General features: G+C 39.4%; 2 protein-coding genes across 11 annotated transcripts in view; one reads left to right on the plus strand and one right to left on the minus strand.

Annotated features, from left to right (window-relative positions):
• Positions 1–7,439: 7,439 nt before the first annotated feature.
• On the minus strand, positions 7,440–11,328 carry PIGP (phosphatidylinositol glycan anchor biosynthesis class P). Of its 3 annotated transcripts, none has more exons than XM_090122569.1 (5): positions 11,296–11,328; positions 10,934–11,033; positions 9,566–9,638; positions 8,918–9,036; positions 7,440–8,027 (listed from the first exon to the last, which is right to left on the minus strand). In XM_090122569.1, exons 1-5 carry the CDS (start codon positions 11,311–11,313, stop codon positions 7,897–7,899), a joined length of 441 nt encoding a protein of 146 aa, XP_089978695.1. In that variant the 5' UTR covers positions 11,314–11,328; the 3' UTR covers positions 7,440–7,896. The 3 variants fall into 3 exon arrangements, with proteins under 3 accessions (XP_089978695.1, XP_089978706.1, XP_031468505.1); XM_090122580.1 differs by lacking the exon at positions 11,296–11,328 and adding an exon at positions 11,264–11,282 and having other exon boundaries at positions 7,441–8,027; XM_031612645.2 differs by lacking the exon at positions 11,296–11,328 and adding an exon at positions 11,163–11,250 and having other exon boundaries at positions 7,441–8,027.
• The window catches only part of TTC3 (tetratricopeptide repeat domain 3), a 62,007-nt gene continuing 59,531 nt past the window's right edge, over positions 11,259–13,734 (plus strand). For 3 of the 8 annotated variants that reach the window (XM_090122498.1, XM_090122537.1, XM_090122505.1), the window contains exons 1-2: positions 11,259–11,382; positions 11,936–12,021. In XM_090122498.1, the coding sequence (XP_089978624.1) occupies positions 11,349–11,382; positions 11,936–12,021 (120 nt within the window). In that variant the 5' untranslated portion in view covers positions 11,259–11,348. The other 5 variants (XM_031612638.2, XM_090122527.1, XM_031612639.2 and 2 more) reach the window with 5 other exon arrangements.

A 13,734-nucleotide genomic window follows, 5' to 3' on the forward strand; every position in this document is an offset into this window, starting at 1 on the left:
TGGATCTATTAATTAAATTTACACAGGGAGACAGCAACTTGTAATATACATAATTACAATAACTAGATTAATTTGTAAATCCCAATATGACAAATGGAAATTCAGCTTTTTGACACTTCACTTATTCATCATCTCCATATATTCCTTTCTCAGCAAATAGAATTGCCACATAGACATTCTAAAGGTCATAGACATCATAAGATTATGTATGGTCCAGTTTCAACATTGTAGACTTGTAGCTCATTTAAGCAGAAGAACATCCAAGATCACTTAATAGGTCAGTTACAATGACATACTTTCAATGCTGGCCAAATTATTATACATTGAGCCTCAACTTCTTCCTTGCCAGAAGCTCTTATTCTCAGTTGGGTTCAGTCAGAACATCTGATGTTTCTGCCCTCACTTTCTGAGTCCTGAGCACTTCTCACCTTTTAAGACACTTCTGTGTGCATCCACACTGTTGTTTTTCTCTCACACAAATCAAGCTGATATTGCTAAAGTGCTCAGAATTCCACTGATGTTTACTGGAATCTTATGAGATGTGCTGAGTGTTCTATCTGCCTCCATTGTGAAAAAGGTTCAGTAGCTTGGTAGTTATCTTGTATCTCCCTAACAAACACATTACACTGAAGAGCTATTTGCATTACACAGATGATGTCACCAAGTAAGGACCAATAATGCAAAATAGCAAACTAACAGAAACATTCTGCAGGTTCTTCCTTACTGATCCTTAACATTCTGTAAGGCCATGCTGCCTGTTACTTCGCCCTACACAGTTTCTCTGTCTGCCCTGAAGAAGCCCAACAGTGGACTACGTTTACTTTTAGAAAAGCATCTGGCAAGATTAGTACATTCTTGTAGGCACAGTCATCCAGCAAGAGCAGGTGTTTAGATTGTTGCAGGATCGGAACGAGGATCTAATATCTGTAGGGCTCAAAGACATAAACAGAGGGCAGTCTCAGTTGCAAACAACATTAGTCTCCCTACATTTATAAGTTTTGAGTCAGAAAGATTTGCATCAACAGGAGGGACTACATGCTACTCACCCACACTGAAGTTACCATGTTTTCAAACAGACAGAGCTTTTGAAGATCTGTATCTGGACCTAATACCCTATTCTCAGTATCAACCTATTGTCCTCAAGACACTCATTTCCTTTGTGTGGAACTCTGTGATCCTGCCCTGCACCCTCACCAGCTGGCAGCCAACCAGCTTTCAGTGGGCAGGGGTCTTACCGAGGTCTGTAAAAAAACATCCTGGACAACATACAAGCAGTATGCCAGAACATACTGATTGAGTATACAAGTCTAGTTCTGAACACCTGAGAGGTTTGCAGATAGCAGAGAATGACTGACCATCAAATGAAAGTAATGAACAGTGAGTTAAAACAAAAGAGTACTCTACCCAATCTATGATTATGCTGTGATGTTGCTGAAACTGAGAGTTTATTTACTTAAAAAAAAAAAAAAAAAAAAAGGTAAATGAATGATTATCATAAGAAAAATACAAAGATCTGGTTTTAAAGTTTCCTGACTCACACTGTTGCAGACTGGGGAAGAATTATGGAGAAATGTTGCTAACTTCTTGTCCAATTTCTGTGGTCTTATATAGACATGCCCTTCTAGCCAGTGTTGGACAGAGGATGTTAGCTAAATTTGATTTTGGTCTCACATGCAGCATTCTCAAATGGGCCACATCTTGATGTAGATGTAGTTTCAATGACACAAGCAACTTCTGTTGCAAATTCATACCTTTGAAACAAACAAAAAAATGACAACTTTAAAGAAATGTGTTCCTTAGAAGAGTAGAATAAATCTTGCTATTAGGAAAATGCAACTGGATGATAGATACCCATCTTAACCAAAGGTAATTGGAAATACGAAAATAAATCACCTTGCACATATGCAGAAGTCTGACAGCTTTGTATCAGCAAGCAGTTTCTCAGACAGTACCACTCTGACTACATCCCATCCCTTTTATCATTGAATTCCACTTTCAAATTCAGGTAATACTACTACACTATTTTCATTAGTGGTAATATTTAGCTACAGTTATTAATGGAAGCCAAATTATGTTATTCTTTTCCCCATCACGCCAGCAATTTATTTTTTTGTCTGTGTGTCAGAAAATCTCTTCATGTTACAATGTCAACATAAACTTATTTGCACACTTAAAATGTGCATCGTGATCCATTACCTGTTTGGTAATGATTAAATAAGGACTAAAAGTGAAACAATTATTGCAACCCTGCTGCTCAACTGCAGTTAACTTCCAGTTTTCAGTTCTGGTTTGTTACCTCATCTGCAGTTTGACCTTGCGAAGTTTTCGGTGACCTTAGAATCATCCATCAGTTCCAGGAAAAAGATAACAAAGCATCCCCAAATAATGACTTTATCACGAGCGTACTACTTCAAAGACAAGGCTAGCCATCTACCACCTTACAGATTAATTTGTTGGCTCTGAATCTTTGTTTCACAGAACTTCCGACAGTAGTTCCATAACTGTAATGTTTCCAGCAAATGCTACCTTTTGATTTCCGCTGTTTGTTCTTACAAAAGCTGGAAGTTGAAGGCTGGAGAGATATGTAGATGAGGTCTATGATTTTATTTCTACTGTATGTGTTCATGTGAAAAGTCAGAAAAGGTGTATTCATCAAGCAGTCTTGAATCCTATCTCCAAGCTCGTATAAGACAAACTCGTGAGGGATACATGTGTCTAAGGGAAGCATATCCATTATATGACGTAATATTTTTTAAGAGTTATTTTTTTACACAGTAATAACTATTTTTCTTTTCAGCCAAATTATCACGGAAGCTATTTTCTTTCTTTCTTTTTTTCCCTGAACTATATTTGTACTGAGAGAATAACATCATCAACGGCACTGAATTGCTACAACTGAAATGAGGTAATCTTCACAACAGTTGTTTTTATGAGCTCTGGAGACAAAATCTGTTTGAAGCACTGGAACACCTAACATATAATGACACTCCACACAGTCATGATTTCTAAACTGGATCAGCTGCTTCTAGGTTCATAATTAAGCTGATGCATCAACTGTGCAGCACACAAACAAAATTTACTTTGGCAATGTTTCTGCAAGAAAACTATCAGAACAAGAAGATTGTTTCCAAACCTACCTCCTCAGACTACAGTTCATTTCATGAATAGAGGGAGAAATACAAAAACAAAACAAAATAAAATAATAATTAAAAAAACATTCAATTTAATTTACAACTGACTGGAAATGTAAGCATACATCAGCAACCAGAACATTTCATTAAGTATTTTAGCCACTCAGACTCAAGCACCAAAGTAAAAGATGCATTATGGAACAAAACTTGTTTACATAGAAATTATTGATTAACTATTTTCTTTGTGAATCAGAAATACTTTATCATTTACATCCATAAAAGAAAGCGAAGCCTGTATGAATTGCCTGGTAAAGAAAATATGCAAAAGGATTTTTTTTTTTAAACTGTTTGAAAGAGCTTTTTGATTTAATTGTTGAGCCTCTCACAGTATCTGTAGGTGGGAGCTTCAGCACGGATTTGAAGTACTAGAGAAACATTGCTCTGTACAAGGGCAAACATCTTGAAGTTTCTTGCCACTCTTACCAAACTGAATTGACACAGGTACAGCCAAGACACTGGTTTGTTACACTTTCCTGGGCCAGAAAGGAAAAGCAGTAGAGAACAGGAAAAAACTCAAATTCTATTTAGGTTACCTTACTGTCACCTCCACCCTCACATTTATCACAGGATGGTTTGTTCTACAGTTATGGTCGCTTCTCTTCATGACATTTGCCTCATTTAACTTACAGCAGCACCCTAAGGCCCACCACAAAGGAATGACAAAACCTACCAGCTTACCCCCACTGTCTCTCCTTGTGTACTTGCCTCTACTTGTGAGATGGGATATTTCTTTTTGTTTCCTTTTCTTATTTCAGCCACTCTATCTGTAGGAACAATAAACAAACAAAAAAACGTAACTTTCATATATTTTACTTTACATGCTTTGTGCCTATGAACTCCAAAACTGAGCATTTTCCTCTTCCATTACTGATGACTCAGTTAAAGTGGAAAAATACTTCTATTAATGAAATGTGTTTTAAAAAAAACGCTGTGGCTACACAGAGAGTTTAGCTCTGCCACTTCATATGCATATATTAAGTATTCAGTATTCACTACAGTGCAATGCAATAAAAGACCAAAATCCAAGATAAACTCATGGAAATTATTGAAAAGAAAGGCTATTCCCAATGTTTCTTATTCAATGTTTTTCAACTTTAACACCATAAATGTGATGTGTGTTGTTACCGTCCTTCCCTGCACAGCCTTATCATCATTACACAAATTCGGCAACTACAGCGCTATTATTTTCTTTGGCTTTCAGTCTTTTTGTTTGAAGCACTCAACCTTTGTGATTTTTTTATTACATATTTACATATACGTACATTATGATACCATCTGAGGGGAACCTGTCTTATGAAATGAAGTTTATACAAGATGTGTAAATTCTCGCCAGTCTCCGACACAATAAAAAATGTAGAAAAAGATGAGAAGTTGCATCTTTCTTTTTTTTTTTTTTTTTGTCAGAAAGGATAGAGCAATTGATCTGACTTTAAACATTACTAATGGTTGTGCCAGAAAAAGACGCCATCAAAAGTCATAAGGGTGAAAGAGGGGGCAAGTTTAGCTTTTGCTTTTATTTATTTAGGTTTAGTGTCAGCCTGAGAATGGATACCTGATATCCAAAGTCTTTAGAGATGTATGTTTTGTAAAGAAAGGCACTATTACCAACACATTTCAATCATTTCAGATCCTCTTTGAACGCTAAAACTTGAGGCAAACCATAAAAATCTCTCTAAATAACTGTAGCTAAAGTGTACTGTGTATTTACAAAAGATGGAACATCTCTTCCTTTTGCTGATGGAGTTGTATCTTTCAGTTAATTGCAGCCATAGGCAGATGGTGAAATGATGAATCCCAATCAAAACAGACACATCCCTCAGCAAAATGCATTTATTATCCTCTACATACACTGTGTTACCTAGTTTTATTTTGATCACAGAGGCAATTTTTGAAGAGTCAGTTATGATTCGTAAGTTGAAGAAAAGGTCACTACAGTGCCTTTGAAGCACCGCTACACGGGAATGACAGAAAAGCAAAGATTGAGTTTCGTGCCTGCAAGTTTTACTTAAACAAATGGCCCCAGTTTGCCTACACACTTAGGTGCCTCTGTTAGTTTTCCCATAATTGTGAGGTCAGCAGTTAAATGAAATGGCAGATTCATCACTGATACAATCTTTGTCCAAGGTTTACAGTCCGTTCATTTGTGTGCTTTCAGGGCTTGGGGACATTTTTCAGTAGCTTTTCTTTATCCTGAAGGGATTTGAGTATCCTTAACAGGGGACTAAATTAATCCTTACATTAAATGGTAACAGAAATGTGGCCTTCACTAGTTGTCAATTTAGAATTAAAAACTAAATTGCTTTCTCAAGAAGCAATAGGAACATGGGACACAGAAATTCCACAGGAAAAAAAAAAAAGATTACAGTCAATAATTCAGTGTCTACAACATGAATGGGGAATTGACAGAAGAGTAAATACATTTTCATGTCTGTTGATCATAAAACCTTGAATTCATCTTATAGGTGGCTATTTCAGCATGCAAATTAAAATTAATCAAAGATTAATTTGGCAAAAATGGGGGCTGGGGAAATAATAGCAACTGAGAGCAATCTGAAAAACAAAGCAACATCAAGAAGCCTAGAACTCTTAAGCAAATAAATGTTTTAGTAATTAGCAGTCATGAAGATGAGGTACAGATAGTCATTGCTATGAAATGCTCCCAAAAAACTATAAATCTAAAATCTGCTATTTCAGAGTGAAAAGTGAAGATGCGTTTTCTTCCTTAATTAAGAAGATATTTTTTCTCATATTCACAATACTTTCTTTTTTCTTCAAACACAGGCGGAAAGAGTAGTGAATTACTAAAGACTTAGTTACTAGTAAACCAAGAAACTACAAATTTCATATTCATACCAAACTAATTGATTGTTATCAGATCTTAAAAATTCTCACAGGAAGTGATGTTTATTTTGACTGATTTCTAAAGAACTAGAATGCATTTCTTTACACATACATTTTCAAAAATTCCTTACTCTCTTCTATTGAAATAAAGACATTTTAATATTAAATTCTTTGTTGCTTGGTAGTTGTTCTATCAACTTGTAAAATAATGAGGATCTAATGACTGATCTGGTAATGTTGTCTACCAGGCTTCAGTAAAGTTTTTGACATTGTCTTTTACAGCATTCATCTGGAGAAATTGGCTGCTCGTGGATTGGGCACGTATACACATTCCCGAGTAAAAAATGGAGTGGCTGGCCAGAAGCAAAGAGTTGAGGTGAATGGAGTTAAATTCAGCCACAAGTGGTAACCTTCAGGGCTCAGCATTGGGGTCCGTTCTCTTTAATATCTTGATCAATGATCTGGACAAGGAGATTGACTGCAGCCTCAGTAAGTTTGCAGATCACTCCTAGTTAGGTGGGAGCATTGATCTGCTTGAGCGTAGGAAGAGGAATCCGGATAGCCACAACCGATGGGCTGAGATCAACTGTATGAGGTTCAACAAGGCTAAGTACAGAGTCCTGTACTTGGGTCACAACAACCCAAAGCAATGCAACCACAGTTGGAAAATTGCCTAGTGAAAAAGGATACGGTGGGCTGGCCAACAGCCAGCTGAACATCAGCCAGCAGCATGCCCAGGTGGACAAGAAGGCCAATGGCAACCTGGCTTGTATCAGAAAAAGCAAGGCCAGCAGGACTAGGGAAATGTTTGTACCCCCCATACTCAGCTCTGCTGACGCCATACTTTGACTACTGTGTTCAGTTTTGAGCCCCTCACCACAAGAAAGACATTGAATTGATGGAGCATGTCCAGAGAAGGGCAACAAGCTAGTACAAGGTCTAGAGTACAAGTCTCATGAGGAATGGCTAAGGGAAATGGGCTTATTTAGCCTAAAGAAAAGGAGGCTCAGGGGAGATCTCATTAATCTCTATGACTACATCAAAGGAGTTTGTAGCAAGGCAAAGGTCAGTCTCTACTCCCAGGCAGCAAGCAACAGCACAAGAGGAAATGGCCTCAAGTTGTGCTAGGGAAGGTTTAAGTTAGATATTAGGAGAAATTTCCCTACATAAAGGGCTTTGAAGCACTGGAACAGGTTGCCCAGGGAAATAGCTGAATCACCACCTCTGGAGGAATTCAAAGATCTGCAGATGTAGCGGTACACTCACCAGTGCTTGGTTAACTGTTGAATTTGATAACCTTAGAGGTCTTGTCCAGCTTAAATGGATTCCATGATTCCATAATGTGATGAATAAAGAATTATGTAAAGAAAAACCAAACACTATACACTCTGTACCCAGAACAAATCTTACTGAACCACAGGAACACTGCTAACCTTAACAATATTTACAGTTTATTAATATTTACAAATGAAAAACGTACATTTACAATGTAAACACTTTAACTTACATTAAAAGTCTCAAGCATTTGACAAACAAAACACATTTGCTTTCCTGAACTCAATGAAAACCAGAACTAAGCAAGGTCCAAACATATATTTTACACTGAGTGGGAAAATTTAAGTAGTAAACTACAACTAATATAATGCAATTTTAAAAATCAACAAAATGGTTAAATTAATTAATGTGCCATAATTCTCATATTAATGCAGGTTACCAAGCCACATCAGTGAAATGTATGCACATGAATTTTGTCAGAAACACACACTAAAAAATGCTTTATTATACCATGAGAAGGTTTCTTTCAGCAACGAGATGTTATGTAACGTTCCTCATAATCCTTTATTCAGACAGGTCTTAGTAAGTACTATCTGTTGTTGAAGATTCCTTTTTCAGGTAGGAAAAACATTCTGTTTACTTCACTGATGGGAATATCCCTCAATGCTGGAATTGCTTCTTCTTGAAATTTCTTCTGTTGCTGCTTTTTAGCATAGTTATCTACAGGAAATGATGAAAACATTCCACGTATTAAAGATTTTTTTTTTCCTGCTTTCAATGAATGTTACATAATGCAATACTGTATAAATTTAGCTACTAAATGATGCTGAAAACCCCATGTTGCTGAGGTATAAGATGGTAAATCAGAAACACTTCACATCAACATATGTTAACAGAGGCCCTGAAGAAATCAACTCTGCTCTCCTGCTGGAACATCCATCAGGGACTGTACTTTAAGATGCTGATGACATCAAATCATACAGCCACAGATAAAAAGTGTAAATAAACCCTGCAGTGAGTAGCTCAGTCTGTAGCATGAGCATTTTATTTTAGGATTTCTATTGAGATGCCGGCTACCCTTCCTTTATCTTAGCTTCTTGCTCCCATCACCATACAGCTCCCGCTCCTATAACAGCATAGACATGTTCACAGGTGCACACTGAACAAAATCACTCAACATTTCCATCAGGAGAAAACAAAGATGAGTGCAGTTGTTTTCCAAACAGAGCAAGACCCACATCACGCCTGCCATACAAACACCTGGGTTGCCACTAAGTGAGAGGATGACATGAGAGAGATGTACATGCCTGGATACATACCTAAGACCTGTTTCTCTAATGTTGTCTGCTTTACTAATATGGTACACTTTACCAATTTGAAATTACTGCCATAAGGTAACAAAGAAGCAAAAGTCAGGCTTGTGGGAGATCTTTTCAGTCTGGTCCTTAAGTATTTCCAAGAACTTCTTTTCTATGTTAAAATATTTGAAAGCTTAAAATTTGATTTATATTATTTATGTCTACATATGTATGTAGATAATTTACAGAAATTATCAGTAAAGTATAAAAATCTTAGAAAAAACAAGAAATCCCACACAAAAAAAAGATTACCTGTAATAGTATCCGTGGAGTTAAGTGGAGCTGTACTCATCATGTTAATACCAAAAAGTAATATATAAATAATTCCCACAACAACTAATAAATACGCTGGCAAAGCAACTGCCCAGTATCTGAGGAAAAAGATTTTAAAGTTTATATATTTTCTAGTAACAAATGTATAACGATATAACAGTTTTAATGTAGTGGCTATTTTATCTAATACAAACTTTACCAATGGGCAAAGAAACAACACTTCTGGGTATGGATCATGGCTTCCCCCAGGAAGATACCTGACTGCAGAATCAGTGTAACTACTTTGGTATAAACCACCAAATAGATTCACTTACAGAAAGTTTTTATTTTTTATATTTACAGTTTAAAGTCTACTGTATTTTATTCAACAAACTCTCTGAAAATAAAAATTCAAACTTATCATAAAACATCAAAATACTACCATCCCTCCCAAGACACAACAAGAAATTTTTATCTTAAATGCTTATCCACATAAAATAATGTTTCACAAACATTACAGTCCTTTCAAATCAGAAAAAAATCATACATATTCTAAAAACAGTTTCACAATTTCTTATCTGGAAATCATTACACATATCCAGGCCTAACAGTTTGAGGCTGAACTTAAGAAATTAAGCTTGAGCTTACTTTTGAGGCCAGTATGTTAGTCCCAATGAGAAGAGCCAAGTCTCAGGAACATATGCCCAGATAAGATACAGCACTGCACAGAAGAATGAAGAGTCAAAGCAGTTCAAACAATACCATTTTAGACCTCCTTCTTAAATTTTTAAAGCAATACTCTCATATTGGGACATACTGAGACTACTTTGCTTTAGACAATTTAAACAAAAATAGCTCTACTAAAATATGGCAGAATACCATCTCAGAAAAATCTTCTCCAGTATGGGGATAACATTTTATAGCCATTTATACAATTTGCTTCTCAAATACTGGAAATACTTCCTGACTCTTTGCAAGCTAAATACCAATTTCACATCAACAAAAGCAACGCTGAGAGATTTTATTTCCCACCAACAAATCCAGTGAAGTTTAGCAAAACTTGATGAAAATAGGTTAGCAGCTAAGTGCTACCGTCTCTCTACTCTTCTACTTCTCTCCTAAAGGTGAGGAAGACTTAACAAAAGACCTGCATCTCTAGCATGTAAGATATCCCCAGTGAAATGCTAAGGCAGCTGTCACAACAGCAGCAAAATGCTCCTGTAACCCTGATCACTTTCCACTCATGTTAACCAAATTGACTTATTTCCTTTCTCCAGTGTTTAGGTGAAAAAGGTTTTTGCATCCCCTACAAAGACAGCCTGAGAGCTGGAGCTGTTCAGCCTAGAGAAGGCTCTGGGGAGACTTAAGTGTGGCTTTTCAGTCTCAGAAGGGGGGCTGTAAGAAAGAAGGGGACAGATACTTCAGCAGGGTCTGTTGCGATGGCACAATGGGAAATGGTTTCAAACTAAAAGAGGCTTAGATTGGATATAAGGAAGAAGTTTGTCACAATTAAGGGTGGTGAGGCACTGGCATAGGTTACCCAGAGAGGCGGTGAACGTCCCATCCCTGGAGACACTCAAGGTCAGGCTGGATGGGGCTTTGAGCACCTGATGGAGCTGTGGGCATCCCTTCTCACTGCAGGGGGTTGGACCAGATGGTCTTTAGAGGTCCCTTCCAACTCAAACGAGTCTACAATTCCCACTCCTCTGTGCAATGGTTACTATGTGGCAGCAATATATACAATCTAGATATAAGATTTACTAAAATTAGATAGCAGAGGAGTTTTAAGCAAATTTTTATCTATGATACTATAAAGGACAGCATAAAGTTGTAAAAAAAAAGACAAAACACATTAGAATCACAGAAGGTAATGTATCAACCCACAGGCCTGGGAATTAAAGCTGACTCCCCGACTGCAGGCAGTTCTACACTAACACCACCCTTCTGAGACGGCCTCGTTACAATTACATTTGTCCCATAAGCAAAGCAACAGATTTCAACACCTAGCATACTTACTAAAGCCAAACCAAGATCCCAAAAACAGAGCAAATCCGTATATCGCCCTTTCAGGCAGCGGGGCTGGAGAGTTCTCCACCATACTCACTGGTCCTTCCCTCTAGCTCGGGGAAAAAAACAAGAAGTCACAAGGCTCTTATAGAGCAAGGAAGGGAGACCAGGCGGCGACCCCAAGCACCGCTGCCATAGGTTGGCGACTGCGAAGAGGACAACGCCACCACGCACGCACCCGGCTGGCATCACGTGACTACACCGTACAGCCTGAGCGACCGCAGCCATACACACCCCCCTCCCTCCAAACCGGAAGTCGCGAGAGGAACAACGCCCAACCTCACTCTTCACCCTGGATATCGCGAACCTACCAGGCCGCCTCCGCGCATGCGCGGTCGGAGACGGCGGGCGCGGTAGCGAGCGCATGCGCACTGCCCGCCAGCGAGCGGCAGTGGGAGGTTGTACGGAGCTGCGAGCGCAGCGCTGAGTTGAGCTGAGGGGCGGAGGGCGGGCGGTTGATCGGTCGGTTCTGGTAGGGGTTGGTGAGTGATTACAGCGGTAGGTGCGGCCCTTCTGTCTACGCCGCACTCCTGTGCCTCTTTCCTTGCAGCGGGAGGGAAGGGCTGTCGCCATCTCTCCGCAGCCCCCGGCCGGCTGACGCCCGGGGTGGGGACCGGCGCCGCGGGGCCGGGCTGCGACACGTCAGTGGGAGCCGCGGGGCTTCCGGGTGGCGGCTGTCAGAGGGGCTGCCGGGCGGCTGCGGGGCTCCGCGCTCGGGGTGTGTGGAAACGGCGCGCTGCCGCACCGCTGGGCTTCGGGGCAAGGCAGTACTGAGGGGCTGGGAACGGTGCATTGAGTTAGCATTGAATGCAGTCTGGAGGATGTGACGCGCGGAAATAACACACATATTCCTCGAAGCTTTCGTAGGGATTTGGATAAGTCCTGTTAAACGCGGCTTGTTTGCCTCTTGGCTGCCTCCTCACCGTGTTTCTCGTAATCGTTTTCTTTCAGGATCCCGAACCATGGGTGAGCCTTTGTCTGAATCTGAGTTTGCGGCCTTGGCTTTCAGTGCTGGTTATAAATCCTGCTGTGAATTGGTGAGTGGGTTTGGAATGAGTTCTTCCATTGGGATTTCATAGAATTGTAGAATGTCTTAGGTTGGAAGGGAGCCCAAATCCTACCCACCCCAACCCCTGCCATGGGTACCCAGGGCCCCATCCAACCTGGCCTTGAGCACCTCCAGGGATGGGGCACCACAGCTTCTCTGGGCAGCTGTGCCAGCGCCTCACTGCTCTCTGAGGAAAGAGTTTCCTCCTAACATCTAATCTAAATTTCCCCCTTGTATTTTAAAGCCATTCCTCCTTGTTCTATTACTGTCAGACCATGTAAAAAGTCAGTCTCCCTCCTCTTTATAAGCTCCCTTCAGTTACATACTGGAAGGCTGCAATTAGGTTTCCCTCAAGCAAAAATTCCTTGTGCCACTCTATATACTGCTCTCTTGCAGAAATAGTAAATCCGGTTAGGGCACCAGAGACAGTGTATCCTCTATCAGGCATTTATTGAATGCATATACAATTGTTGTAAACCCAGACAATGATGGGTGGGTCATAATGACTGCTTAACAAATCCCTTGGTTGTGTATGCAGGTCATGTATGGGATGACGTATTTAAGCGTCTCTTTAATCACAAAACATTCACAACTGTTCACAACAGTTAGTGTGAGTTCAGGACTGTGAATTGACTGCATAGTGTTCATCTATTCTTTGTTTTATACATACATACATACATATATATATTGTTCTTTTTGCCCAATAAGGCCACTGCTTGCTTAGTTCTTTCTTTTATTTTTTGAACTGTAGCACTTTTCTCTTAGAATATTTCCACGAATGCTTTCTTTGATTCTTATTTCCCACTTCTTGCTATGCTTATGGAACCTTCAGAACACTGAGGTGGTTAACCTTTTTGCTGCTTCTGTTCATGGGTTGTTTATCTGAAGTGTTGCCAGATACAAATTAGCCGGGCCACAATTGTTTATCTTGTGGAGAAATAAAAAGTACGGATGAAACGACTTTCTGATTTTGTAAAGCTGTATCAGGTCTGGGACTTAGGAAAAGGTGGTGGGGCCCTGGAACGAGCTCACCAGGGCATGGTACCAAGTCTTGAGTGAGTTCAAGGAGCGTCTGGACCAACTCTCAGACATAGGGTTTAAGTTTTGGGTGGTCCTCTATGGAGCTTGGAGTTGGACTCTGTGATCTTTTGAGGATCTCTTCTGACTCTTGATATTCTATGATTCTATGACCTGTACTGAGGACCATTAGTAGTAGCGTGTCTCATTTAAATTTGTTTATATCATCCAAGGTATTTTCTGTGCTATGGACCGAATAAAATACCTTAACAGTTGTGTTAGTAAAATATTCTAAAAGCTCTTTAGAGGAATGTATGTGCTATGCTTTTGAAAGCCTTTGATTCTGTGCAAATGCTGAATTTTGTTTCTGAGGTTTGCTTTAGTGGGAATGTCACCTTGGGCTTTATGTGTCCAAACTAGGTAGGGGTGAGGAGGATAATTTGTTTGGTTTTAGTTTTGGAACAGAATCCATCTTGTGGAGTGAATTAAGACTTTCTCAGTCATCTTTCAAGATGAATTGATTTTGAAATACCAGTTCATCTTTTTCCTCTCTGTGTCAGTGTCCTGGTGTTGCCTGGTCAATGTGTTGACACTGCAGTAACTTTATTTTTGAGAATAAGCCTTGATTTATATGTAGTGCTGTAGCAGTTCAGGACTATTAGTTATGGCAAGACCATGTGATTCC

Source organism: Phasianus colchicus, chromosome 1, assembly GCF_987193195.1.
Source record: "Phasianus colchicus chromosome 1, bPhaCol1.hap1.1, whole genome shotgun sequence".
Classification (NCBI taxonomy): domain Eukaryota; kingdom Metazoa; phylum Chordata; class Aves; order Galliformes; family Phasianidae; genus Phasianus; species Phasianus colchicus.